Raw genomic sequence first — 27,778 nt, forward strand, 5'->3', positions numbered from 1 at the left:
ATCTCTGAGTTTGAAGCCAGTGTGGTCTACAGAGTGAGCTCCAGGACAGCCAGGGCTACACAGTGTAACCCTGCCTCAAAAACAAACAAATAAAAAACAAAACCAAAACAAAACAAAACAAAAGTTGTCTGTTTTTAAAATGAAAAAAGACTGGCTAAAAGAATAAAAAACCACAGATTTGAGAGAAAACACCTACATATCCGATAGATTACTAGTATCCAAAATACACAAAAAATATTTTTTCTTTTCTGTTTCTGAAAAATACTTTTTCTTTAATGAAATATTTTTTGAAATCTTTATTACATTTATAGAACTCTTAAACTCAGCAGGAAGGAAATCAAACAATCTGATTTGAGAATGGCCTTTAAAAAGGGCTGTCTAGATGGCTCCAGGTCAAGCTGTTTGCCACCAAGCCTGAGCCCGAACACACGTGGTGGGAAGGAAAGAACCAGCTGTGGGTAGCTGTCCTCTCACCTGTGTAGACACACAACTCCGTGGGCCCACCTTGATCCTCCCGCCAAACAAAGAAGTAACGTAATGACCCTGGGAGACAGATGGGAATGGATCAGGTAGTTCACTCTCAGAAGACAGACAAGTGACAGCTAAGACAGCCATGTATCATTAGGGAAGTTACACATTAAATAAAAACCTATCACATGCTTCTTGTTATGTTCTTATGTTAGAATGAGCAAAATCTAAAATACTTGTAAACAGTAAATTCTAACAAGGACGTGGTCAACAGGCCCCTCACTGCTGATAGAAATGCAAAATAGTGTGGCCATTTTGAGAACAATTTGATACTTTCTTAGTAAAATAAACATATTTATCATGTGTTCAAGTGATTGGCTCAATGTATTTACTCAAAGGAGTTAAAAATGTATATATACAAAAAGCTATTCATGTGTGTTTCTGGTATTCATAATTGCCAAAACTTAGAAACAATCAAAATATCTTCCCACAGGTGAATGGATAAACCTCCATACACTATTAAGAAGAACTGTTAGAAAAATAAATATTTTTTAAAGAAAATGAAAAGCACAGTCCAAACAAACAAATAAAAATGAAAGAGGTGGAGCTGGGATGCAGCTTAGGTGGCGGAATGTTGGGCAGCATGTATGAATACAAGGCTGGTCCCAGCATCATATAAACCAGATGTAGTGGTCCAGGCATGTATGTGCAGTACCTTGTGACTTGGGCTCATAGACAGTGACATTGATTGTTCAAGATGCCAGCATAAAGTAAGACTGAAGAAGACAGCCTTGAAAAGGGGGGATTGGAGTTAATCTCAATTAGAGAACTCTCTTATTGACAAGTCTCTTCCAAAACTCTCAAAAGTTGAAGACAAGGCATGTTTACTAAAGCAAGCACTCAGCATTAGGCACTTCATAAAACAGAGAACAGCAATGCCAACCAGCAAGAGCCTTCCATAGACACAGGGAGAAACTAAAGATCTAGGCAACCAGTTGAAAAGGCTACTAATACTACCAGTTACACTTGCGTTCCTCTGAGTGCCCTCTGTATGCAGACATTCATCCAGCTGGTGTGCGGCAAGCACTGGGCTACTGCACTTATACCCCACACCCTTCTTCAATACATGCACGGCAAAGCTGCTGTTTTATCCTCCTTTTCCATATAAGAGCACAGCTAGGTTTGCATTTTGTAGGTCTTGCTTAATTCAGCTACATATGATATGCCATAGGCATTTTTAAAAACCATTCTGGCAGTTGATTTTTACTGTTTTGAGTAAGAATTTCATGTAACTCAAGTTGGCCTTGCAGTTGCTAGGTAGCCAGGGGTAATCTTGCATTTGTGATCATTCTTCATCCACACTACTTAAGTTGGGGTTACAGACATGTGCCGCCATAAAGGGCTTTATGAGGTGCTAGAGACCGAAGCCCAGGCCTGTGGCATGGGAGACAAACATTCAAGTGACTGCCCAGCCCCCTGCTAGACTGGTTGTTTTCCTCCTCCTCCTCTCCCTCCTCTTCTTTCTCCTCCTTCTTCTTTCTTCTTCCTTGTCCTCCTCCTCCTTCTTCCTTATTCTTCTCCCTCTTCTTTCTTCTTCTCCTCCTCTTCTTCCTTCTCCTGTCTCCCTCCCCTTCCTGCTGCTCTTCCTCATCCTCTTCCTCCTTGTCTCCCCATCCTCTTTTTTCTTCCCTAACCAATATGACTGTTAAGAATCACTCAGCTCCAGGTAATATCAGCAGCAAACAAACACAAAACACTGACAGGCAATGATCAGAAGTTTCTGCACCCACAGAATACAGAGGAGTCACCCCAAGCCAGCCTGGAAGGCCCAGCTCCTTTCAGGAGCTCTGCCCTGCCCATGTGCATCCGACTCTCAAACCCACACCACAGCTGCTGCTCAGAAAGGGGAGCAGAAGCCAGAACCTTCTGAGCGGCATCACCTTACCTTCAGGAAAGAAGCCCTCAGAAAGTGCAGCCTGCGCCTCCATGGCCAGATCTGTGTGACAGGCCAGCCCTGGCAACAAAGGAGGCTGGGAATTGGATAGCTTTGTTTTGTAGCCTTCACAGTGCAAGAGGCCACGGCAAAGTGTGCCAAACATGTACTGAGTACCCTGGTTTATGTAGGACATTCACGCATGACCTACATAGTCACTCTGCCTAATCACACCAATCAGATCAACCTGCAAGTCTCTGGCCAACCAAGAGAGCAGACCAGATCTAGTCCTTCCCTTTTGGCTTCATAGGTGCTTTCTTCAATCAACTTGATTTCCTGTTGTTTAACTCTGTTCCTTTTCAGACTTCCATTCAAGCTGGGGGCACTCCACCACACCAGACCCAGTGTAGCCAAGATGCTTGTGTGCTGTAGCTGAAGGTGTGTGTGTGTGTTTGTGTGTGTGTGTGTGTGTGTGTGTGTGTGTGTGTGTGTGTGTGTGTGTTAGACCTGACCACACGGGACAGATGAGTGCCAGAACTAGACCTTAGCCACCGGGAAGTTTTCTCTTCCTCCCTCAAACCCATCTGGGTTCAGGGCTAGGATGACTAGAAGGTTCAGTGCCTTGGGTTCCTTGCATGCTGTCCTGCTGTATGAACCTGCAGTTTCCTGGGCCTTCCATCTCACTGGCTGAGAGACACGTGCAAACAAAGGACAGGGGCTTCAAGAAGCTAAAGAAAATGTTTCATCATCTTAGATGAGCTATGATAAGCACATACGAAGAGCTTTCCTCAGTCAGTTTCCCCCCAGTTTTGTTTCTTTGAGACAAGAATTACTTAAACAGCATGTTTAAACACTTTCTTTTATTACACTATGGTTAAAAATACTATGTATGGTGAGAGACAGGATCTATCTTTTTTCTTCTGTATGTCAACATCCAATTTTCCCAGCACCGTTTGTTGAAGAAGCTGTCTTTTATTATGGTGTGTATTTTTAGCTTCTTTGTCAAAAATTAGGTGGTTACTGCATAGGTTTATAATGGGAACCTCTGTTACGTCCTGTTCGGGATTTCTGTTAGTGCCAGGACTGTGCTGTTCTTCTTACTGTGCCTGTCTAGTAAAATTGAAATCATGTATGGTAACATCTCCATCACTGTTCTTTTTGATCAGGTTGATTTGGCTCTCCAAGGTCCCTTACACTTGAGTTTTACACTTTTGTTCTGCTTCTGTGAAGAATGGCTTTGGCTTGAGGCAGGGGGGAGGGGCTTGGACCTGCCTCAACTGAATGTATAAGGCTCTGCTGATTCCCCATGGGAGGACTTACCTTATAGGAATGTGGGGGATGGGTTGGGGGAGAGGCTGAAGGGGCAGGAGGAGGGAAGAGGGGGATCTGTGATTAGTATGTAAAATGAATAATTTTTTTTTTTTATTTTTTTTATTTTTTGGTTTTTTGAGACAGGGTTTCTCTGTGTAGCGTGCGCCACCACCGCCCGGCCGCAAAAATTTTTAATAAAAAAAGTATAAGATGAAATACACTTTAAAAAAGGCTTTGAGCTATTAATGGGGCTTTATCGAATCTATATTTTGCTTTTGGCAGTATAAACATTTTCACAAGGTGAATTCTTCTAATCCATGAGCATGGGCCAGCTTTCCATCTCCTAGTATCTTCAATTTGTTTCTTGATTTTTTTTTTCAAAGTCTTTATTGGTTAAGTTTATTCTAAGTATTTTTTTCCTGAGGCAATTATAAATGGGCTTCTCTTTCTTGTTCCTCGGTATGTTTATTTGTTAATACGAAGGCTACTGTTCTTTGTATGTTAATATTGTATTCTGCCTCTGCTGAAAGTATTTATCATATCTACGAGTTTTCTGGTGGAGTCTTCAGGATCTTTTGTGTACAGAATAATATCTGTAAATAAGGATAATTGTAGCTGGATAATAAGATAATAAGATAAATGTGTAGCTGGAGAATTTCTCTCCAGCTCCCAAGCCCTGCCAGTCCCGGAGCCTACTTATAAAATAAACACACCGAATCTTATATTATTTAAACTGCTCGGCCATTAGCTCAGGACTACTATTGTCTAGCTCTTATTCTAATACTAAGCCCAATTTTGTTAATCTGTATGTCGCCACGTGTTCCATGGCTTTACCTGTTGCCTCTACATGATGCTCCTTGGATGGCAGCTGATGTCTCTCTCCCTGCCTTCCTGTCCTTTCCTTTTCTCCTCTCTGCTAGTCCTGCCTATACTTCCTGCCTGGCTACTGGCTGATCAGTGTTTTATTTAACAATCATCCGCAGCATAATTGGACTTCTTTTTTTTTTTCTATTTATATCCCCCTTTTATGACTTTTTTATTGATTCTTTGTGGACTTCATATCATGCATCCTGATCCCATTCATCTCTCTATCCCTTCATATCTACCCTCTGATCTTGCAACCTCCCCCCACAACACAAAATAAAATTTAAAAGAAAAACAAACAAAAAACCCACAAAGACCAAAACGAAAATGCACACACACACACACACACACACACACACACACACACACACACACACACACACGTCTCAGTGTGGAAGGTGTAGTGTGGCCCAGTGAGTCACTCTGTATACACCTTAATCCGTACATCTTTACTTGTAAGAGTTCATTGCAATGAGTCATTGGTCTGGTTCGAGGCTTCTGGCTTCTGCTGCACCCTTGACACTGGGCCCTCACTGGGGCTCCTTTTGGGACATCCCGCAGCTTTGGATTTGCAGGCCCAACCCCTTCACATGCTCTACTGGTTCATAGATGGGGTGGATGCTAGGGTGGGCCAACATATAGCCCTGGCTCTGGGCCTGGGTGGTAGCCTGCCAGTTTTCCCACATCTCTTGGACTGACATGGTCACAGGTGGTGGCCCAGCCTCTGGGCATCCCCAAGGCCCTCAATGGTAATAGGAGCCATGAACATCAACACAGACCACCACAGGTGCATTAGGGCCATAGACCCAGACATGGCCCTGGGCAGCAGCCCAGGCCCAGACATCACCATGGCCCTGGGTGGCAAGAAGGCCACCCATGTCACCTGATTCCTCACCAGCCTCAACTCTTCGGATCTGCCTCTCTCCTCAGCACGTGGCCCTTTCTGCCTCTCTCTCCCATTTCCCTACCATATACTCGTTCATCATAATGGTGCATGATTTCCCGGTGCTGGTTGGCGCTTGATCTCTGCCCGCCTGGGAAAAGTGTCCTGGGGCAGATCTGTAGCTGCTCCCCATGCACCCAGAACTCATGGTGCTGCGTTTATATGCCTTTTATTTACTTCTTTTATTGTTCTAGCTCCATTGTACTGAATGAAAGAGGAAAAGTGAATACTTGCCTTATTCCTATGAATTAACACCAATACTTATTTAACTTTTTTTTTTTTTTTTATAAAACTTCATGAAGACAGTATACCCTGATACCAAAGACACAAGAGGGAAACAACAGAGAGGGAGAGAAGGAGAAGGAGAAGGAGGGATGGAGGAATATATAAAGAAAAAGTTATAAACCGTTCTCCCTAATAAACACAGATACAAAAAAAAAATCTCAGTAAATTATTTCAAACCCACTTCTGCCTGGGGGTGTAGAGTGGAGTGTGGTGGTGCAAATGTGAATGGAGGTGGAATGCCAGGTGTGTATGCCTAGTACAGGTTGAAGTGCTGTGTGTGCATGTTACTGTTAGTTAGGGTGGGGTTTTCCTTGTTTTTGTTTTAGTCCTCAAAGTTTTGGACTGGGTTAGCACTCTTGAGAGGCTAAGAGACATCCGATATGTACACTGGACAATATTATGCCTACTCAAAGCACTTGAGCTGTGATTTGTTTGTTTGTTTTTTCCCAGAAAGAGTATCAACAAGTAGCTCTGGCTGGCCTGAAACTTGCTATGGAGTGGCAGTGAACTCAGAGATCACTGGCCTCTGCCTCCTGAGTGCTGGTATTAAAGGCGTGTGCCACCACGCCTGGAGGAGCTGTGGCTCTTTGACTTGCCAGGCATCAGCTTCTTGTCTCACTCTTGTTACTTTGCTGCAGACTCTGGCTGCCCTGTCTTTAGCCTCCCAGTGAGAAACCAAAGCCACTCAGCAGACAGAGTGGAGAAGGTACCCGACACAGGTCTACTTTATTTTCCCCGAAAAGACGCACTCCCTCTGACATGGACTCCTCTCTTGGCAGTTACAACTGCTGCACAGTCTTCTTGTGGATGCTGGCTTACTGAAGTCAGGCCCTCTGCATCCGTGATGCCCTAGGGATGTGAGCAAGATGACTAATGCACATTGTGTGTGTCCTAGCATAAGAAGTTTTTAGGGCTACAGTCCCATAAACTGCATTTTTCAGAGCTTCCACAGAAGGCATTATAGAATAAGCTGAATGGCATGAGTGGCCCAGGACTCAGTCCCGGGTCTTTAAATATAGCATTCCCTTTAATGAAAATCTCTAAATTATGCTATGTAACAATGCCTTTCAAAACAGAAAAATCTTCCTATATAATTTTTTTTCCTTTCCTTATCTGAAGGATGCAGAATTGCCTTTTCAAACATCTGATATTACACAGAAGGTCTTTCAGGTACAATTCAGGTGTGATGGTCTTTATGGGACATTTATTAAACACTCATTTGGTGTTTGAGTGAAGGAAACACAACTTGACTTGGCTTTTTAAAAGGGGGCTTTATTGACTTACCTAACAGAAAAATATTTACTTCCAGATGTTCGGATAATGTGGTTATCAAATTGCAGGTGGATCATTATCTTTCCCTATTGAAATTGGACTGTCTTCTATGGCTACTTAATTATTTAGATTTTCCTTGGGAGTCACAGGGATTGCCAACATCCAGGTTTAGCAGTCCCACAGAAAGAGAACCCTTTCACAGTGATTTCCATACACACTACACACTGGCTGGCCCTCACTAGGCAGTTCTGTCTCCTGTGTGAAACCTTTTCTTGACAGGGGAAGAAGCTGTCTCATTACTTGTGCTGTCCTCATCCCTGGAGTGTGGGAGCTGGAGAGGGAAGGGCAACCTCATATAGATCACATGGGTAGAGAAGAGAGGGTGTGTGGATTCCAGAAAGAATGAGCATGGGGCTATTTGGGATGCCAAAGCTACAAATATCCCCTGTAAAAACCTACTCATCCCAGCACATTCTCCTCTCAGATCACTCATTTCCTCCTCTCTGTGCCACCTGCCACTCATGCTGCTCTTTGTTGGCCTTCATCATCACACTCTCTTCCATCAGGTGTGTCCCGTCCCCCGGCAGGGTTTCACAGTGTATCCCTGGCTGTCCCAGAACTCATTCTGTAGTCCAGGCTGGCCTGGAACTCACAAAGATCCACTTGCCTCTGCCCCCCCCCCCCACGTGCTGGGATTAAAGACGTGCGCCGCCACCACTGCCTGGCTCCAAATTTTAATTTATAAATCTCTTCGGAGAGTTTGTAAACAAGGTGATCAAGGTCATTCAAATTATTTCCAGAGAAGAGATAATGGGCCCTGAGTGGAGTCTTAAAGAATTATAGAATCTGATGGCTTATTTATGGACCTTAAAAGTCATTTTCACACTTTAAAATTTTTCCTTGCAAATCTGCCTTCATATTAGGAATGTACTAATGTAAACCACAAACCCAATGAGCATAAACAGAAGATATCATGAACATGGTTGCTCTAACTAAAGAAAAGATTTTGATGTTTCCCTAAATTTAAATGGATTTTTTTACAAGATAGATATTTCATTTTACTTTTCTGTTTACAGCACTTTTCTGACTTCAAATACACACTTTGACATCCATGTTTATGGGAAAATAGGGATTTTTTTAAATAAAAAAATCTTTATAAATTCGTACATATAGCATACATTGTACAGCATGTTAAATTGTGATTGTCATGTTTAGAACAATCACAATTACATAAAGCTCTCAAATGTTTCGTTTTAACCATCCGTTTCTGTCTGTCAATAATGTCATACCTGTTCTTCAGGGGCAGCCAACGTGGTTGAAGCTGAGTATTGACAGAAGTGATTTATCCGTACTGCCTAAGAATTCCTATGTAATTCAACTAACAAGCAGGGTAGAGCAATGAAAGCAGTGACGGTTATATCCTCGTGATCTAGAGCTGGGTTTGAAGCCAGAGAACCTAGTGTGGTGAAGCCACCTATAATCACAATCCTTGGGAGGCCGAAGCAGGATGTTAATGAGACCTGTTCCCCACCCGCCAAAAAACCCAAAATCAAAACAAAACAAAACAACAACAACAAAAAAACAAAAACAAAAAAAACAAAGAGACAATGGCCTTGCAATAAGGTTAAAAGAAGTATTAAAATAAAATCCATGTGATTAAGGATTTCAGAGCGTGAGTCTCGGCCAGGAAGTCCTTTAAGGGCCCCGCCCCCGAGCCCCGCCCTTCTGCTTCCGGGAAGTCGCAGCCCAGTTTCCGTCCTGGAGGTTGGGTCCCTGGCTCTCCTGACGCCCTGGCCTGCGCGCGGCTCCTGTGACGGCGACGACGGTTGCTGAGTGCCTGGGCCGGTGAGACTTGCTAAAGGAATTGTAGGTCTGCCCTGTTTTCTCCATTCTTCCGCTCCAGGCCCTGGGATACTGTTCCTGCTATCACCTCCGGTTCATTAGCTAAGGAAGGCCTCCTCCTTCCCTTCGCTTCCCTTCTCACGTGGCTCATCGCACTGGAAGCCCCCTTCTGTCTTCTTCCCGATTCATTTCTTTCCTCTCTCAGCCTGCGTCTCTGGTTTTTTGTTCTCTCCACAGCCCTTGAAAGTAAGACAAGAAGAAATCTTCCTATCAAGACTGACAGCAAAATTAACCCACTGGGCAGACGCTGTTTTGTACAAATGGTGAATCCGGGGAGATGAAGCTCCACGTGCCCCTGTGATTACAGATGTGTTCCAGAATTAGTTTCTGATTTCCAGAAGAAGCCTTTCGTTCCTCCCCCCACACCAACTGACCGGGATTCCTTTTGGACTTATCACAGTGGACAAGCAATTAACCATCAATGCTTTTGAAGGATTAAGGACTGTAATTGCACGCACAGTGTGTTAGGCACAGCATCCAGGAGTCCTGACGGTGCTCTGTGGTGGCGCTGTTCTTGGAATACTACCCTGTTAAGATGCCTTAAAAGCTTGTCACTACTAGGTGGTAAGGTTCCCCGCAGGAACAACTCAAGTTATCTTAAAACTGCAAACTCCTGAAAGATCAGGTAGGTTGAGCAGTTTTCATACCGTCAAAAAGAATGCTAAATAGTTGCCTTTAAAATTGTTTTTGCATATTTAGAGTCCAGTCTTATGTATACTTTCCCATACAGTACCTCAAACCCCAGGAAAGATCAAATTGATTGATGGAAAGATGCAGTTGGCACCTAGAAAGGCAATCTCTCATACTTCTGATTTTCTGCAGGGATAAATTGAATTTAATGAGTCAAATAATTGTGGAACAGTATCCAAAAAAAAAAAAAAATCCTTACTATTGCATGTGGGGAAATCATTCCCCATTTTCATTATAATGCCTATGAAAGGTACATTATGGAAGCTGGGAATATAGCTTAGTCTATAAAGTGCCTGTTGTGCAAACAAAAGAACCAGAATTTGGATCCCTATCACCTTGCATATGCCAGGCATCATGTGTATCTATAACCCAGTCTGGAGGGATAAAGACAGATGGACAGCCAGTCTATCCAATGGGTGAGTCCCATGTTCAATGAGAGACCCTGGCTCAAAAAATAAAAGGTAACAGCTGGGGAGATGGCTCAGTGAGTAAGATCATTTTCAGTGTAAGCATGATGACCTGAGGTCAAATTCCTGGATCTCAAAAAATGTTCATCTTCCCTAGTAATTAAGGAAAAAAGTCTTCTCTCTCTCTCTCTCTCTCTCTCTCTCTCTCTCTCTCTCTCTCTCTTTCTCTCTCTCTCTCAAATATACTCAAATATTTAGTATATATATATAAGTATTTATACACATATATATGACAGTGTTTATATACTATCTAACAAAACCCTCAACACCAGACATGAGAAGCCCTTGAATTAAGTTATTGGTCAGGATTGTCCAAGAGACTTCCAAAACATTATAGGCTATTGCTTTTGCCCTTGGTTGCAGCCCAGAGGTGGAAGTTAAGTCCCTGTTGCTGAAGACACCATGTACTTCTGACATAGTACCTTGATGACCTGACCTGGATCTGACCTGAAACCCCCTACCTGAGGAGTAGCTAAGAAATATCTCAAAAAATGTTCACCATCCCTAGTAATGAGGGAAATACAAAGCAGAACAACTGAGATTTCATCATACCCTAATCAGAATGGCAAAGATCAACAAAACAACAATAAATGATGGAGAAAATGTGGGGAAAATGGGAACCTTTATTCATTTTTTTTCTTTTGACTGTGGTTATATTTTATTTGTGCTGAAATGTGGTGATATTTTATTTGTGCTTTAATAAAGTTTGCCAGGAGAGCAAAGGAAATAGCAAGCCATTTTTAAGTAAACAAAGAAGTCTGGTAGTAGCACATGCCCTTAATCCTAATCACTTAACAGGTAGGGTCTCTGTTTTCAAGGCCATACTGGGGAACAGAGTCAAGTGTGGTGACACATACCTTTAATCCCAGTACCAATCATAGAGACCTGGAGGTCTGTACAGACAGACAGAAAGTGACAGAGCTGTGTAGGAAGAAGTGAGGTAGCTGGGCTAAGAGAGCCAATGAGAGGGCAGAACAGCAAGGCATAAAAGGTGTGGGTAGACAGGAAGTAACTTGAATTTGGAAGCTATAGAGCTGGTGAGGAAAGGTTGGCTGGTGGTTTTTCCTATTTCCCTGATCTAAGGCTTTCACCCCTATATTTGGCTCTGTGTTTTTTATTTAATAAGACTATTTAGAAATCAGTCTACATTTGACAATTCTCTGTTCAGATCTTAACCCATTTTTGAATGGGTCATTTTTTAAAACCCTTTGTTTTCTGAATTCTTTTTTGTTCTCTATATTGACCCGCTGTCAGATGATAGCTGGTAGATTTACTTCCATTCCCTGGGCTTCCTCTTCACGAAATTGTTTCTTTAGCTATGCAGAAGCTTTTTAGTTTTATGAGGTCCCACTTGTCAGTTGTTTGCTTTAGTTCCTGGGCAAATGGGATCCTGTTCAGAAAGTCCTTTTCTACACCTATATCCTGTAGGGTATTGCCTGTAGTTTCTTCTGACAGTTTCAGTGTTTCCAGTTTCACATTTAGGTTCTTGGTCCAGTTAGAGTTATTTGTTTTGTTCAGGATGATATATATGTTAGGGTCTTAAGAGAAGTCCCATAGAAGATCACCTTTGCAATCAACAAGAGCGTTTATTATCTTGAGAGTAAGAGTTCTGGCATGCTGGGCCAAACATCTGACAAAAAGGCAAAACAGCAACCCAGAGAGAGGCTTGCAGGCTCCTTTATACACAGCTAAGGGGAGTTTTAGGGACAGTTCGGTCACTCAGATATGATTGGTTAAACAAGCAGCAGTTACATTAGTATATCTCTGCTTGGCTCAGGTTAGCAGGGCCTGGCTGTGCTACAGTTTACCATCTTTGGGCAAGTTTGGTCAAGTTCCAAGGGGAGGGGGGAAAGGATTTGTCCCTGTTTGGTCATTGCCATGAGATATAGTGGGGGATGGCCCAGGCTTGGTTCGTACCCTGCTGTCAGGATAGTTGAAGATTGTCCATTGTTTGTAGTTCTTTCAGAAACTGCTTGCTCAGTCTCAGGAAACTGAAACTGGGGCCTGATCTCTGACAGAAGACTGAGCAGTCTGTTATGGTGTCTGCTCGGCTTATACACAGGTCTAATTTCATTCTTCTTCTGTATGTGGACATCTAGTTTTCTCAGCACCATTTGTTGTAGATACTGTCTTTTATCCAGTGTGTGCTTTTGTCATCTTTGTTGAACATTAGATGGCCATAATTATGCATATTCATGTTTAGGTCACTGATGTCAGAAAGCTCATGACTTCCCACAACTCCAGCTCTAGGGGAATCTAACGTCTCTAGCCTCTGCAGGCACATGCATACACATGTACAAACCCACATGAAGATATAAATACATATAACATAATTTAAAATAATAACAATAAATCTTAAAAAATTAAAACTCTTCTTGTTGCTTTCTAGATTTAGGCCATTGTCTTTAGAGAAGGTGTATGCTGTGGTTTCCACTTTTTGAATTTGTTGAGGCTTGCTTTATGGCCTGACATATCCTTGAGAATATTCCATATGCTGATGAGAATAATGAGTATTCTTCATCCATTGGATGAAATGTTCTATAAATGTCTGTTGGGTCCATATTGTTTAATTTTGAAGTTTCTTAATTGAGATTTGTTTTGGTGTAAGTGGAGAGTTGAGCTCCCAGCTTTTATTGAGTGAATTATATAACTGGTTGTTGGAGCCTTGGGCACATATATATTTACAATAATACCATCATCCTCTTTTTAAAATTTGCTTTTAATCATTACATAGTTACCTCTGTGTCTCATTGCAATTTGTGTCTGAAAGTCTATAATCAGGTATTTTCTCTTCATTTGGTTTTTGACTTGAAGAAAATATCTTCTCCCATCCCTTCATTTCCAGTCCTGGTGTCTACACTAATGAATTGAGTTTCTTGTGAGCATCATATCTTTGGGCCATTGGGGGTGTGTGTGTGTGTGTGTGTGTGTGTGTGTGTTTAGTCAGCATAAAACTCACAGAGATCCACCTGCCTCTGCCTCCCAAAGTGCTGGGATTAAAGGCCAGCATAAAACTTTTAACCTAGAAATTTAGTCTAATTATTATGAATAGGTAAATATTTGCTTCTATCATTATTTTTTCTGATTGTTTTATATATCCTTTATTCTTTGTCTCCTGTTGTTTATCTTTGGTTATATTCTGTATTGATAAGATTTGTTAATTTTCTCTTTTGTGTGTCTGCTGTACTAGTGCATTTTATACTTTCATGTATTTTAATTATGGTATGTTATCTTTTATTTCTGTATATAGGATCCCTTAATCATTTGGGAGGTGGGGAAGGTAAGTAATGCCAGTCTTGTGACAATGAATTTCCTGAGTTTTACTTGTCTTAGAAATACTTAACTTGTGGAGGTCTGGGTGAGTATAATTATTCTTAGTTGGCAGTATTTGCTTGTTTTTGAAGCAGGGTCTTGTTATATAGCCCAGGCTTTCCTTAAGCTTGTGACCCTTCTAAGTGCTGGAATAGCCCATGTGCATCACACCAATCTTGGCACTTTTTTTCTTTTAGGGATGTGAATATGTCATTTTATTCCCTTGGCCTGTAAAAATCTTCTGAGAAATCTGCTTTTTGTCTAATAAGTATTCCCTCATATGTGTGCTACTGATTTTTCTGTTTTTAGAATGGTTTCTTTGTCCTTTGTCTTTTACTTTGAATTGCCCCAAAAAGGACCTTTTTTGATCAAATCTGTTTGGGATTCATTAAGACTTTTTTGTCTGAACACTTATCTTTCTTAAGTTTTGTTTCTGTTATCTCATTTTATACTTTTTCTATGCCTTCCCTCTTCTTCTGAAACATCTATAAATTAAATTTGCAAATATTTGTTTGGTGATGGTGATAACTTCATTTGTTTTAAAGTGGTTTTTTTTTTTGTTTGTTTGTTTGTTTTTTGAGACAGGGTTTTTCTGTGTAACCCTGGCTGTTCTGAAACTTATTCTGTAGACTGGACTGGCCTTAAACACAGAGATCCACTGGCCTCTGCCTCTCAAGTGCTGGGACTAAAGGTGTATGCTGTCATACCTTGATTTTTTTTTTTTTTTATTAATTGATCTCACATGAGCTACATCCAGTTCAGAAATCCTTTCTACTACTTGACACCTAGCCTGTGGTTGTGAGTCTTTTTTAAAAAATAAGATCTCTTGGGGCTGGAGAGATGGCTCAGCGGTTAAGAGCACTGGCTGCTCTTCCAAAGGTCCTGAGTTCAATTCCCAGCAACCACATGGTGGCTCACAACCATCTGTAATGAGATCTGGCACGCAGACAGAACACTGTATACATAATAAATAAATAAATCTTTAAAAAAAAATAAGATCTCTTTACTGTAATGAACTCAGAAGTAAAAGCATTACACAGCTATATTAAGGTAGCCACTCAAACAAACACGTGCCCAGTTCCAAACTCTTTACATCTCATTCAACTTGTAAACAGTTAGAATAGCCATGGAGTTTTGTGTAGGATTTACACTTTCACTATCAATGACATTTTTCTTCATGTATCTACCACAAAGGGGGAGGGAAGTTTTGACATAATTGAAATTAGAAAAATTAGCTTATGTCCTCTCTCATGACACACATGTTCTTTTCCTGTATTCCATCCTTCCTCATCATCTAGTATTGCCCTTTCTTGGTCACTTTTCTGAATGTTATGCTACATTCATGCTTACAGCTGTTTACATATGGACATGTGTATATTAGAGGTTAGGATCTGTATAGGGAGACCATGTAGCTTTTCATCTGTTCCATAATAGCTGATTAGGGTTCCTCTTTTTCTATACCCTCTCCAAAATTTGTCATCTGATTTTTTGATGCTAGCCATTCTGACTGGGGTGAGGTGGTATCTCAAAGTCATTTTAATTTACACTTCCTGATTACTAGGAATGTTGAACACCTTTTAAAATGATTTTTGGCCCTTTGTGTTTCTTCTTTGGAAAACTACGTTAATTGCTTAACTCTTGACTATATTTTTTTAATTTTCACTTATTGAGTATTTCAGATCCAAGATTATTTGGTTCTTTTTGTGGTCCCTCTCTTTACTGAGTTTCTTTTTCATGTTATAAATGGTTTTCATTGTTTGTTTGTTTTTTAAGATTCCCACTGTGTACTCTTTTGTGTACTGAATTTTCCTAGAGTCATTATTTGAAGTCTTTTGGGACCCTCATCTTTCTTTTCTTTGGCCCTGTTACTACCTTTAGAGATGTATGCTGCCCTACTTTTTCATGGTTCGTATATCCATATGTTGATATTTGATTAATATCTGATTGACCTGCTACTTCTAACAGTGTTGTGAGAGACTTCGTCCTGAAGACTGTTTCTGTGGCACTGGCTCTGGCTCCAGAGGGACGCAATAGTGGAGTCGGCAGAGGTTCCTGTGGAAAATCATTGTTGAGAATCCTGTGGCAGCAAGTTTGCTAAGGACTCTGTGTGGCTCATGCAGCCCCCCAAAGCAGAGTTCCCAGCAACTTCCCTAGGCTGTGTGGCTGGAGGGCTGTGTGGCAGGCCCAGGAGGGGAGATGTGGCTAGTGAAAAAGCAGAAGCAAGCCGGGCGGTGGTGGCACACACCTTTAATTCCAGCACTTGGGAGGCAGAGGCAGGTGGATCTCTGTGAGTTCGAGGCCAGCCTGGACTACCAAGTGAGTCCCAGGAAAGGCGCAAAGCTACTCAGAGAAACCCTGTCTCGAAAAACCAAAAAAAAAAAAAAAAAAAAAAAAAAAAAAGAAAAAAAAGAAAAGAAAAGAAAAAAAAAAAAGCAGAAGCATAGCTCTGTCAGGTAGTTTTGGCTGTGAGGGGCAAGTCAACTCTAGCAGACAGGCAGCAGGAGTGGGTGACTTAAATATCAGTGGACTGGTGGGGTTGGGGTGGCTGCTCCAGGAAGCCTCACTGGATGTGGTACTTGACTCACTGTGGCACCAGCTGGATGCAGGTGGGTTTAGGGTCAGCGTGGCTCTGACAAAAGCCTGGGTTGAGGAGGGTACAATAGGAATTGAGCTTCACTTCAGCAATGCGATGGTGTCACTCCAGCAGCTCCCCAAACCAGGGTCAGGGTCCCAGAGGCTGTCAGATTACCCAGCTGCAGAATTTCAGATGTTTATGGCATCAGTCAGGGTTATCTTCTTCTTGTCACAGGAAAACATTGTTAGTTTCAAGCTGATCCAGTCTAGGTCAGTCAATGTAAAGTGCCTGGTTCACTGTAGGCTCTTCTGGGTCTCTGTCCTTGGTGTCTGTCAGCCTCACTGTAGCCCAGCACTCTCTCTCAAGTATTCCACCTCAACATCAGCTTACCTTTCTCTTTTTATTTTGGTCCATTGTGAAAGACAAACTTCCTCAGGTTCTGTATAAGCTTTCCTCCAGGTTTCATTTTAATTTTCTTGAAGTCTCATGGAGGCTTGAAACACACTAGTTAGTGACTGAAATAAGAATTTATTATCTCCCACATGCTTTTAATATATTGCACATTATTATGAAATTGGTGAGAAATAATATGTTTCTTCATGTCAAAAACTTTTAAAACTTAGGCACTTGGGGCCAGTGAAATGGCTTAGTAGGTAGAGGCATTTGCCAACAAGTGGGATGACCTGAATTCATCCCTGGAATCCACATAGACAAAGAGAACTGACTCCAGCAAGTGGTCCTCTGACCACACACATGGATAAATAATCATAATAAAAAAAATTTAAGCTTGATTTTGTAGCTTTGATTAATAACTTTAAGTCAATATTAAAAATTTTTATTACTCTGTGTGTGTGTGTGTGTGTGTGTGTGTGTGTGTGTGTGTGTGTGTATGACGGCACACATAGGAGGTAACTTGTGGGAATCAATTCTTCCTTCTACCATGTGGTTCCCAGGGATTGAACTCAGGTACTCAGACTTGGCAGCTGACTGGCCTTAAGTGAGCATTTAGATTTTCTTTTTCTATAAAGGTATCTGACTTGGATATGATAAAATTTTATTATTTAAATGTTTTAAATATTAATGTAACTTAACCAAATTCATTTTTATATCGATTTATAGACTTGCCTTTTCTTTCAAATTATTTTTCTTTTAAATATTAGCATGTACAGAACAGAATCAAACAATGATGATTTCCAGCCATCTACAACTACTCAACCGTCTACAGTTACTCAACTGACGACAATTACTCAGGTAAAAACTTAAGACTACATTGTAACATAGGATGTCTAAGTCCATATTGAGCATGAGAATCTGAGCACCCATCTGGAGAGCCTAGTGTGGTTCATGAACTTAGAAGCCCAGCACTGGGGAGCAGAGACAGGCATAGCCTGGAAACCCATGGGCAGACAGCTAGCCCTGCTGAAACAGGGAGCCTCCTGTTCACTGAGAACTGCCAAGGAACTGAGGCACAAAGCCACAGAGGAAGAAACCTGGCATCCTTCTCTGGTACACATACCTGCACACTCCAGTGCATGAAACACACACACACCATTTGCAAGTATACACCAAAAATAAAAACAAACAGACAAATCCAGTTTGGCATGAGGATACCCACACTAGTAATTGTAGGAGCTGGGAGGCTGAGGCAAGAGGGTCCTGAGTTACAGACATCCCGTGCTACATAGCAAGACACTGTTTTGTTCTTTTAAAATTATATTTTGTGTATTATTATATAGATTTCTCTTCAATGTGTCTGTAAAAAGTGAAAACATAATTTTGAAATGGCTATTAAATTTTAATGAGTTCTAGAAAATGAGCAGAAAGGATGAGACAGATGAAAAGGAATTTTTTTGTACCTAGATTGGGCATGTTTTAGGAATAAGGCAAATATAGCTTATTTCCTTATGTGTGGTAGAAAATTTCAGCAATTTAAATCAACAAAGGTTATGTATTTTGAAGAAACTGGGAAGAGGGGGAGTGTTGTCTTTTGAGCATAGAGAGTATACCGTTAAGTCTTTTGTTAATCTAGTTTTACTAAATAATTGTTTATAGTTAGAATTATAAATTGCTTATTTTTAAATAGAGATTCCTACAGTGTTTAAGCCAGAAAGCCCAGTGTGATATTGTAAACATCACACCTCGCTTCTCTTTTCTTTGTGATTAATTCATCCGAACCTATGTCCATTTATTGTACACGCTGAAATATAAAATATGATGCTCTGATTCACTATGTGTGACTCATGACTTTCCATAACCCCAATAAAAGCCCGCTGCTGTGTGTTCAGCATTCCGTACAGTGATGGAGACTCTAGAAAACACCTATGTTGTTGGCTGTTTTTACTCTTTTACTTTTTGGCTCTTTGCTCCTTTGGGGGTTCTGACACACAGCTCCCAAATAAATACACATGGAGGCTTATTCTTTCTTATAAATGCCTGGCCTTAGCTTGGCTTGTTTCTTGCCAGCTTTTCTTAAATTATCCCATCTATCTTTTGCCTCTGAGCTTTTTCCTTTTTTTTCATGTGTATATCTTACTTTGACTCTTACTCTGTGGCTGGCTGTGTGGCTGAGTGGCTGGCCTCTGATGTCCTCTCTCCTTTTTTGCTTGCTCCTTGATCTTTTCTCTCTCTTTTTCTCCTTCTATTTATTCTCTCTGCTGCCAGCACCACTTATCCTTTGTCCTGTCTTGCTATTGGCCATTCAGCTCTTTATTAGACCAATCAGGTGTTTTAGACAGGCAAAGTAACACAGCTTTACAGAGTTAAACAAATGCAACATAAAAGAATGCAACACATCTTTGCATTATTAAAACAAATGTTCCACAGCGTAAACAAATGTAATACATCTTAAAATAGTAGTCTACAGCACATCTCTACCCCGGAACACAACAGACTGGTTATTAGATCTGAGAGCTTTGTCTCAAAGAGCTACAGAATGTGTACTTAGCATTCAGGTGCAGTGTTGGCTCCATCATAGACATTCATTTTAACTCTCTGAGCCCCTGGTTATCAGTGCAGCTTAGCCTTTACTACACTTCTGTAGAAGTGCATTCAGAATGCTAGCGGCACACTTAGTGTTGGCACATATGTGCACCCACCCACCTACCCATCCGTCCATCATGGCAAGGTACACTAAACACAGAAGTCACTATTCCAAGGTTAACTCTGGGTTTGTTGTTGGAATTGTTTGTTTATATTAGGAGAATCTTCTCTGCACTCTCACAAACCACAGATATTTCACTAAGTCAGTAGTTTCATAATTACATTAACATTCAAAGGTTGGGAGGGAGGAATAATGTATACCATAAATTATCAAAATATGTATAAATATTAGTGGAGGCAAACTTGAATTTCTGAGGAAGTTACCTCTGGTTTTCTCTTTTTTTCAGTTATATAATTTTTCATATTTAACTTTCCAATTTAGTTATATTTTCACTTCAGGAAAGTTTTGGTGATTAATCTGAGGGAGATAAACAAAGGGTAGACAGGTTCAATTGTTAAGCCTACAATAGAGACTTACTTGTTAAGTATATAAATGGTAATAGTACTGGTGGAGATGCAGCTGTAGTAACATATGAGTCATGGTTCCTTGCAAAATAGTCTGCTGTTACATTCCCTATTTCTGAAGCGTGTGATGGGTGTTTCCCATGTTGACAGTAATTTGAATTTAGTTATAAAATGTAGTGATTGCTTACATTCATAAACTTATGTGGCGAGTACAGTTCTTAAAAGAGTTCCTTGTTTGACTTCAGGTTTCCAGTGTTCCTGCTTCTAGTTCAACGTATGAGGACACTAAGGAAAGGAAACAACAGGTGAACAGAAGTACAAATAGTTATTGTCCTCCGCAAGGAACATTCAATAAGATAATTACAGATGGTATGTGAACTAAATGTACATGGGAGGAAAATGAGAAGTATGTGCGCCTAATAAAATGCAGATAATAAGGCCACTGCCATATGTATCATATATATATATATGATATATATGATATATACCTCAGATGGCAAGCTCAGTTCTGAACAATATGTAGACAGAATAAATATTTCCTCATCCTTTCAAAACCAAAGTATTACTTGATTTATAGTTTATTCTTTTCCATGTATTCTAATATTAAATGTGGGAGTTAGAGGCCACATTAATTAAAGATTCTTGTTGCAAACTTTCTTTTGATGGCCTTAGTTAGCCAGAAATATTATTATCTCTGGCAATACTAAGGTTCTTAACATTGGGTCCCAGATTTTAAAATAACTGTGGCCTTATATAAAATTTGCATCTTATTGTTGCCAAATAAATAATTTTTTTTATATTTATTTATTTATTTATTTATTTATTTATTTATTTTTAGTGCATTGGTGTTTTGCCTGCATGTATGTCTGTATGAGGGTGTCAGATCCCCTAGTTACTGGAGTTACAAAAAGCTGTGAGCTGCCATTGAGTGCTGGGAATTGAACCTGGGTCCTTTGGAAGAGCAGACAATGCTCTTAACTGTTGAGCAATCTCTCTAGCCCCCTACTTTTTTATTTCTTTGTGAATATTCTATATAGTTGAACTCAGAGATTTTGACCACCAGCTGTATATAACCTATACAGAACAAAAATTAGACTAAATATAGTGAAGCATAAGTAATTGAAGTTTTAGTTTTCATGTATTTTTATTTGTTCTTTGCTAACTTTGAACTTTTAAAAGCAAATTTTATTCATTGATTTTTTTTTCATTAGCAATGGCTGCTTCTTAATTAACATCAGTGTTTTAAGGACCATGAATTAAGTTTTTCTCTGAACTCGAAAAGTCCTCATGTGACTGTGAATTTCTGGGCTCCTGTTTTCATTGTACTTTCTGCACATAGCTCTTGTACATCTGTTCGTTCCCATGTCCCTGTCTATTTAGCAGGCTGTTTCTAGAGTGTGCTTGTTATGAGAGAGGAAGAGGAATGTGCTGATCACCAACGTTACCTTCTTCAGTTTGGATTGCAGACAGAGTTCAATACCAGTACTGAAATGCCAAACTTAGGTCAATGACTTATTTCCCCCTTCCCCCGCCCCCCAATTTTGGTTTTGTAGTTTTAGGAACATTTGTAGGAAAAGAAGATTTCATAGCTTCCATGTTCTGTTTTAGTACTATCTTTTTTTTCAAGTCTCTCTCCTTTTCTTTTATACATACATCATCTAGGTTCTTACTGGTTCCTTAATACACACTTCCAAATCAAATTCAGGAACACATTAAGATTATATATTATGATCGGGTGTGCTTCATTCTAGACAGTCAAGGTTGGTTTGACTTATGTAAATCAATAAATGTAATATATTATGTAAATAAACTTAAGGACAAAAACCACATTATCACTTCAATTGATGCTGAAAAGGACATTTGGAATTCTTTTGAGTAAGAAAAAAACAAAAAACAAGAAGTGTCGAACTTAGAAATCCACAAAAAATGACTCGCTAACAGACCAGGCACAGCATCTGCATTAAAGAAGAATGTGCATTGGTTCAGTGGCTTTTCTTTGGAAAAGGCAGCATCGAATAGAAAGAGAAGGAGGAAATGTTGAAGAGTTTGGAGATGTGCTAAAGAGCATCCCTGAGATTCTTGACTTGGAGAGATGAGTGTGAGCAGTGAACTAGTGAAGAGGCTGTTGGATTTCTTAATGTAAACCATTGCCAAGATCTAAAACACCTCCAAGCAAAGGTAGTAAAAAGGAACAGAACAGTTCTGTAAAGACAGTGAAGTCAAAGCAAACCAGATATCCTGAAATTCTGTCAATGAATCCAGTAGTGATGAAGATGAAAATAAAAAGGAGATAAATGACAAGGAGCAGCTACCAAAAAAAAAAAAAAAAATCTAAAAAAGAAAAAGCCAAACAGAAAGCTACTGCTAAAAGCAAAAAATCCTCCCCAAACCTGTAAAAAGTGTTAATGGTGAGGAAGCAGAAAGCACACCAGGAAGAGTCAAGACAGGTCAAAATAGTCTGGATCTCGAGACAGATAACAAACCACTAATTCAAACATCCAGGAAACCCACCACCAGACAAAGAGTTAAAGGAAATAGCAAAGAAATTATTGGCCAAATTATTGCTAATTTGGAAGAAGTCACAATGAAGGAGATTTGCAGAGAAGTATATGAAAATTATTTGACTGAGAGAAAGCATCTCATTAAAATAACTGTAAAGCTGGGCAGTAGTAGTGTACTCCTGTAATCCCAAAACTGCAAAGGCTGAGGCAGGTGGATCTCTGTGAGTTCGAGGCCAGCCTGGTCTACAAAGCAAGTTCTAGAGCAGCCAAGCCTGTTACACAAAGAAACCCTCTCTCAGAAAAACAACAAAAAACTAACAAACAGAAAAAACAGCTCTAAAGAGCTGGTTTCTTGTTGTGGAGGACGGATGGCTTGTTCTCAGATTTGAAGAACAAAGAGAATGTGTTTTCTTTTCTAAGTCTATTGAGTTGGGAGAATTCATTGCTGTCCTTTGAGTGTTACATACATCTGAGCCTGCTGTTTTAAACTGGATTTCTGTACAGCTTTTAGCTTAAATCTTGCATGGCAGTAATTATTCCTTGCTTTCTGTGGCTATACATCTTGGATTTTTTTATGTAATATCATAGGTTCCTGAACTGTAGTGAATTATAGTGCATTAATGTTAGCTTGCTTAAGATATACTTTTAATCAAGTAAAGTAAAAACTATTATAACCAGCCTTTATACATGCAAAGAATAATGCAGTACTTACTATATGAAATATTTTGAATACATCTCTTCAGTCCTTGTGAAAACGTAGTGGCAGTTGCTCATATTAGAGCAAAGCTGTTCATATGACTCCAGTGGAACTTTTTCTGCCTGTGTATATATGTCAAGTTGTTGGTGTGACAGATGTTTGTTTTGTATTAAAAAAAAAAAATTAGGGCTGGAGAGATGACTCAGCCATTAAAGGCTAGACTCACAACCAAAAGAATATAAAAACCAATTTGTTTTATATGATGTACAATTTTTTTGTGCAGATCAGGTTTTAAGCCCATGTAGATAGGTGACTTATGCACTTATAAACTAAAGAATATCAGTGTTGAGGCAGGTGGCAAGACAGAGCAGTCAGAGTTCAGTGATGGAGACCCTAAAGGACTGTCCAGTTCTGCTTTGCCCTGAAAGTGTCATCAGTTTGTGGTTGTGGCATTAACTGAGTGTCATAGAAATTTAATATTAAGGATAAACCAAAATCAACACACCAGAGCTCCAAAAACTGGGAGAGGGTGAAATTAAGCACATTTGGCTTAATGTAATATAAGTGAACTGGTAACTTCTTTTGACCATATAAAATATTACTTACAGGAAACCTGGCTGCCTTCATAATTATGATTAAAAGTATCAGATATAATGCCCAAAGATGGTGTGTGGGCAATGTAGGTATCCCTGACAAAGTAGTTCTAAAAAACCATACATTAAATTTCTTTAATATTAAAAGTAAGTGGGCTGGAGAGATGGCTCAGAGGTCAAGAACACTGACTGTTCTTCCAGAGGTCCTGAGTTCAATTCCCAGCAACCACATGGTGGCTCACAACCATCAATAATGAGATCTGGTGCCCTCTTCTGGCCTGAAGGGATATATGCAAGCAGAAGCAGAACATTGTAACATAATAAAATAAATCTTAAAAAAAAAAAAAAAACCAACTTAAAAAAAATGGGCTGGAGAAATAGCTCAGTGGTTAAGGGCACTGGCTGCTCTTCCAAAGGACCCAGGTTCAATTCCCAGCACCCACATGGCAGCTAACAACTGTCTGTGACTCCAGTTCTCTGGGATCTGACATCTTCACACCAATGCACATTAAATAAAAAGTTAAATAAATTATATTAAAAAGTAAGCATTTGTATGCATCAAATCTCAAGGTCTAGAACATTCACCTTCTCTACAAACACATTCACACAGTGCATAATACACTATCACGTACTTGTTTGTGCTGCTGCTCTCTGAATACTAAAGTTTGCTAATGCAATTCTTGTCTTGTTCTTTACAAAAAGTACAGTGTTCTGAGAGCCAGATCTCTGAAGTGTTCTCAGTGAAAAACACCAAGATGCAGAAGGTTATGTATAATATGAGATTATTAAACATTGTTAAGCTAATGATGTAGCAGAACATGAGCTTATCATATAGGAGGGAGGGCCTAAAAAAAAAAGTAAGCATTTGTATAGTCAAGGTTATTGGATTTTAAATTTTGATCAATCAAAATTTTAGGTAATAAACATGGTCCACCTCTGAATTTAAACTAAATTTTGGCTTTTGACTGTCTTAATAAATAACCTATTTCTGAATTTAAAAAAATGCTGCTTGAAAAAATATTTTATTTACTGAGTGTTTATTTAACATTTACATCATAGAGCAGATATAGTGAAATAATATTGAGTGTTAACAGGTATTTTCATATATTTGACTTGTTTAGTATGCTTAAGGGTGAATGGAATAAGCAACTAATCGGGGACTAAAAATTGGTCTTTTCCTTTAAATAATTTATTATAAACCTTGGCAATAAAGAACAAATCGATATGAAGATGTTAAAGCCAGAGTGACGCTTGTAGCTTTAGATTGACTGTTCTAACTGTACAGAAGGTCAGTACACTGTATAGACTTTGGGTCTGATTAATTTCAGTGCATGGCATTTTTTTATTTGTAAGCTCTTCATAATGAAGTTTTTTTGTTTACTTGTAAATTACAGTGGTTTTATTTTACTTTTATTTTGTGTGCATTGGTGTTTTGCCATAGGTGTTGGTTCCCTAGAACTAGAGTTAACGGGTAATTGTGAGCTGCCCTGTGGGTGCTAGGAATTTCACATGGGTCCTCTGGAAGAGCAGTCAGTGCTCTTAACCACTGAGTCATCTCTCTAGCTCCATAATGAAGGTTTTAAAGATCATAATATTGGTTTCATGAGGATAGCAATCTTGGAAGTTTAAGATTCAAAAATAATACTCCAGACACTTTCAATTTCTGAAGCTTGCCTTTAACCCCAGCATTTGAGAGGCAGAGGCAGGTGGATTTCTGTGAGTTTGAGGATAGCCAAGGCTGCATAGAGAGGCCCTGTCTATAAGTAAATAAAGAGAAGATGAGATGGGAGAATCCATCTACACCTCTCAGTATAATAGTTAATACTTCAGAAATGAAAGAGAAAACCTGAATAAGACAAAGAAGAAGCCTTGCCTAAATGGGAGTCCTAATAAAAATTGCATCCTCTCTCCTCGGAAGTGACGGAAGCAAGAGGGGTGGAGTGGAGTGTAGCGAGCAAAAATAAACACCAACCCAGAATTCTGGATCTTGTGAAATTATCCTTCAGAAATCAAGGTGAAATAAATTCTTTTGGATGAAAAACTTTTGAGGTATACTATTTTCCATTGATTTACCTTGCAGCAACTGTCAAGAGGTTTTCATATAGAAGGCAATTTTATATAGGCCAAAAACTCAGATCTACAGAAAAGAGGAAAAGAATTGAAGGTTAAAAAAAAAAGCCTTTTCTTTGCCTTATCAAATGGGTAAGTTTATTCAAAACACAGTATATTCAGTAATTATAGTTTAGGTATGTGTGGAATGAATAACTATGGTATAAGAAAAAGACCAAAAGCCAGGACTACTTTATTGCAGTTATATGTTGAGTAATGACTTTCTGTCAGTGATGGACTCTATACAGTATGGTTCTGTTAGAGTGTAATTGTGCTCTACAGTTCCTGTTATCTAGTGACATCATAGCTGTTGTGCTGTGTTGCAGCACCCTGTTAGCGGTGATGCTGAGATAAGCAGAGCCGCTATACTCCAGTCACTATGTAAGTATGTTACATGACTTTGTCCGGAAGTGTTGGTGAGCTGTCCCAGCAATAAGAGTACTTACTCTTGCAAACATGAGGGCTTGAACTCCCAGCACCCACACAAACCACTGGGCATGGCTGCCCATGCCTTTTAACCTCAGTACTAGGGGTACTGTATGGTTTTTACAGAGTGTTTCCATCACTTAAAAACATCCCTGTCACTGAGTAATAGAGAACTGCAAAAGGCACTTTCTGTGTATATAAAGTAATATAGCATTATTTGAACATGGACTGAGATTAGTTATAATTGTATATTGTCAATTCTTGGGCAAGCATTATTTTAAAAAAGGAGGCCAAGTGGTGGTGGTGCACACATTTAATCCCAGCACTTGGGAGGCAGAGGCAGACAGATCTGTTAGTTCAAGGCCAGCCTGGTCTACAGAATGTGTTCCAGGACAGCCAGGGCAGTTACACAGAGAAACTCTGTCTCAAAAAGCCAAAATAATAAATTAAATAAATAAATATAAAAAGGAAGAAATACAATACTGAAGTGCTAAGATAAAGTGCAATGACATAAAATCCTCAAGAAAAATGAAGAAAGGAAGAAAAAATACTGGAAAACAAAAATAAAACAGGAGGCAGGTGTGATGATGCAAGCCTTTAACCCCAACACTTACAAAGCAGGGACAGGAGGATCTCTGTGTTACAGTTTTCATTTAAGATGGCCTCGGAGACCATTGTTTTGAGTACTTGGTTCCCAGTGGATGCACTGGTTTAAAAGCTGCAGATTCTTTAGGAAGTGAGGTCTTGCTAGTGGGGACAGACCACCAGAGGCAGGTCTTTGAAGATCATCAAGTCCCTGGGTTCTTTCTTCTTCCTGATTTGCACCGTATGAAAAGCCAGCATATCCATGGGTGGAGCCTTCCTCACTGCCTTTGCCTTCTCCCCATGGTGACTGAAATCTGTCAGGACCCATGAAACGAAGTAAACATTGCCTTCCTTCCTTCAGTTGTTTCCTTCTAGTACTGGAGTCACAGTGGTGAGAAAAGTGGTTAATGTAAGTTTGTAGAGTGTTTAAAATGCACTCATGATGACATTTGGAGATTGAAAAAGTAAATGAGAAAAAAAAATGAAAGTGATAGTATTAAATGAAAATGAGAACTCAACTTACCAGAGAGCCATTAGGGAACCTTTTGAAAATGTATATTGCAAAATACTGGAAAGCCAGAAGAAATTGATGAGTTGAATTCCTAGATATGTAACTTAACCAAGTTAAATCCTATAGATATATGCAACTTAGATTTATATATAACAAGGAACAGAATTAAAGCTATATTGTTTCTGAATATGACAAACACAGGGCTGGAAAAATCCAGTCCTTTGAAAGAACTGACACCAGTGTTCCTCAACAATTTCATAAAATAGAACTGGAAAAAATGCTAGTAAGTCATTCTTCAGCTAGTATTGCTCTGATGTCAAAACTAGATAAGCACACACACAAAATAAATTTAAAAAAAAGAAAACTATAGACAGTTCCCTTGATGAACATAGGTACAAAAATTTATAATCAAATGCCCACAAACTAAATTCAACAACACATAAAAAGATTGGTTTCATCCTAGGAATACAAGGATAGGTTCAACATGTGCAAATAAATAAATGTGACTCAGTGCGTAATAGCCTCAGAGACAGAAATGACGTACTATCTCAAAAAATGCTGAAAAAGCTTTTGACACAGTTCAGCATTATTTCCTGATGAAAGCTTTTAGGAACTAGGAACAGGTGGAACATACCTTAGCATACTAAGGATACATACAATAAATCTATAACCAACATTATATTAATTATGAAAAACTGAAGGCATTTCCTCCAAAATAAAAAAGAGACAAGGATGTCTAGTGTCTCCATTCTTATTCAACATAATTCTTGAAGCTTTAGCCAAAACAATAAGAGAGGAGAAAGAAATAAAAAGGATGCAAACAGAAAAAG

At 39.5% G+C, this 27,778-nt stretch overlaps 1 protein-coding gene and 1 pseudogene across 5 annotated transcripts in view; both read left to right on the forward strand.

Moving 5' to 3' along the window:
* The first annotated feature begins 8,519 nt into the window (after window positions 1-8,519).
* Window positions 8,520-27,778, forward strand: part of Slc9b1 (solute carrier family 9 member B1) — a 53,977-nt gene continuing 34,718 nt past the window's right edge. The window contains exons 1-5 of one of the 5 annotated variants that reach the window (XM_076575026.1): window positions 8,520-8,921; window positions 9,156-9,603; window positions 13,386-13,415; window positions 17,183-17,273; window positions 19,772-19,895. In XM_076575026.1, coding sequence (XP_076431141.1) covers window positions 17,184-17,273; window positions 19,772-19,895 — 214 coding nt within the window. In that variant the 5' untranslated portion in view covers window positions 8,520-8,921; window positions 9,156-9,603; window positions 13,386-13,415; window position 17,183. Of the gene's footprint in view, window positions 9,604-13,385; window positions 13,416-17,182; window positions 17,274-19,771; window positions 19,896-27,778 lie in introns of all 5 variants that reach the window. The other 4 variants (XM_042279968.2, XM_006970344.4, XM_015992608.3 and 1 more) reach the window with 4 other exon arrangements.
* On the forward strand, window positions 21,254-22,332 carry LOC102917684 (protein DEK pseudogene; annotated as a pseudogene).

The sequence above is a fragment of the Peromyscus maniculatus genome, chromosome 6, assembly GCF_049852395.1.
Source record: "Peromyscus maniculatus bairdii isolate BWxNUB_F1_BW_parent chromosome 6, HU_Pman_BW_mat_3.1, whole genome shotgun sequence".
Classification (NCBI taxonomy): Eukaryota; Metazoa; Chordata; class Mammalia; order Rodentia; family Cricetidae; genus Peromyscus; species Peromyscus maniculatus.